Genomic DNA, 925 nt, shown 5'->3' on the forward strand with positions numbered 1-925 from the left:
TGCTGTTGCTTTTTTCGTGACTTTGCTGGCATCCAGGTGCGAGGCATTAGGATGCCGGCGTTACACGGGACAAAGATTGTGTTGTAATGAAAAGTCGTGGGCGGTAAAACAATAAGAGATCAGCAAATAGGAAACTACGTAAGCTGCTGCCTTTGTTAGCTGTCTCTCGCTACAATTTTGTTTCACAAAGATTACCTAAGAAAAGAAAAACACAGATAAAATAAATATAAGTATTTATCAAAGATGTCGTCTGTTCATCTCTTTGCACAGTTGCTGCATATCGATGCATCGATTAGTTTTTCCTATAAATACGCCAGAACTAATTGCTAACTAATTTGAATTAAAAAGCCAGCCAAAGACAACGATAGTGCTACGAGATGATTCTAAACTTGGTTCTCTTCTATGTGATGGTCATTGCCTTGCTTCTGATGTACATGGCGCCACCGACCGAGGGTTGTTTCATATTCTTGGCCTGCCTATTGGACCCCTCACTCTGCGGCTTCAACACAACTTCAACTTGATGTTTATAATGGCGAGCTTTAACCATATGGAATATACCAACAAAATGAAAGTAAAATAAAAACGAAAATAAATTAAACTAAGCAGCAGAATAGTTGAATTCTTTTAATTGGTTTGTGTCAAATTTTGTTAAACAATTCTAGTGAAATAAACTGAATATCTTATCTCTTACAAAATTATGTTAATCATAGTGCTTAGTTTGTTAAAATTTAGCTTTCTATTTTACTGCTGCTGCACCTTTGTATCTAAAATTTGTGTTTGCCATTTCTACTTACTTTCGCATGACACTTGAATAAATATGTCATAAGTTTCTTGACATTCCATTTGGCAAAAAAATGTGACTAGACTTGAGTGCATTTAAATAAAGTTCATAATAAACAAGACTTGCTATTTTTTGTTAGGAAAA

At 34.9% G+C, this 925-nt stretch overlaps 1 protein-coding gene across 1 annotated transcript; it reads left to right on the forward strand.

The window, feature by feature from the left end:
- The first annotated feature begins 340 nt into the window (after positions 1-340).
- On the forward strand, positions 341-611 carry LOC111518353. The gene has a single exon (XM_023174750.2). The coding sequence runs from the start codon at positions 378-380 to the stop codon at positions 519-521; it is 144 nt and encodes a 47-aa protein (XP_023030518.1). The 5' UTR covers positions 341-377; the 3' UTR covers positions 522-611.
- The last annotated feature ends 314 nt before the right edge of the window (positions 612-925 follow it).

Source organism: Drosophila willistoni (assembly GCF_018902025.1).
Source record: "Drosophila willistoni isolate 14030-0811.24 chromosome 2L unlocalized genomic scaffold, UCI_dwil_1.1 Seg196, whole genome shotgun sequence".
Classification (NCBI taxonomy): domain Eukaryota; kingdom Metazoa; phylum Arthropoda; class Insecta; order Diptera; family Drosophilidae; genus Drosophila; species Drosophila willistoni.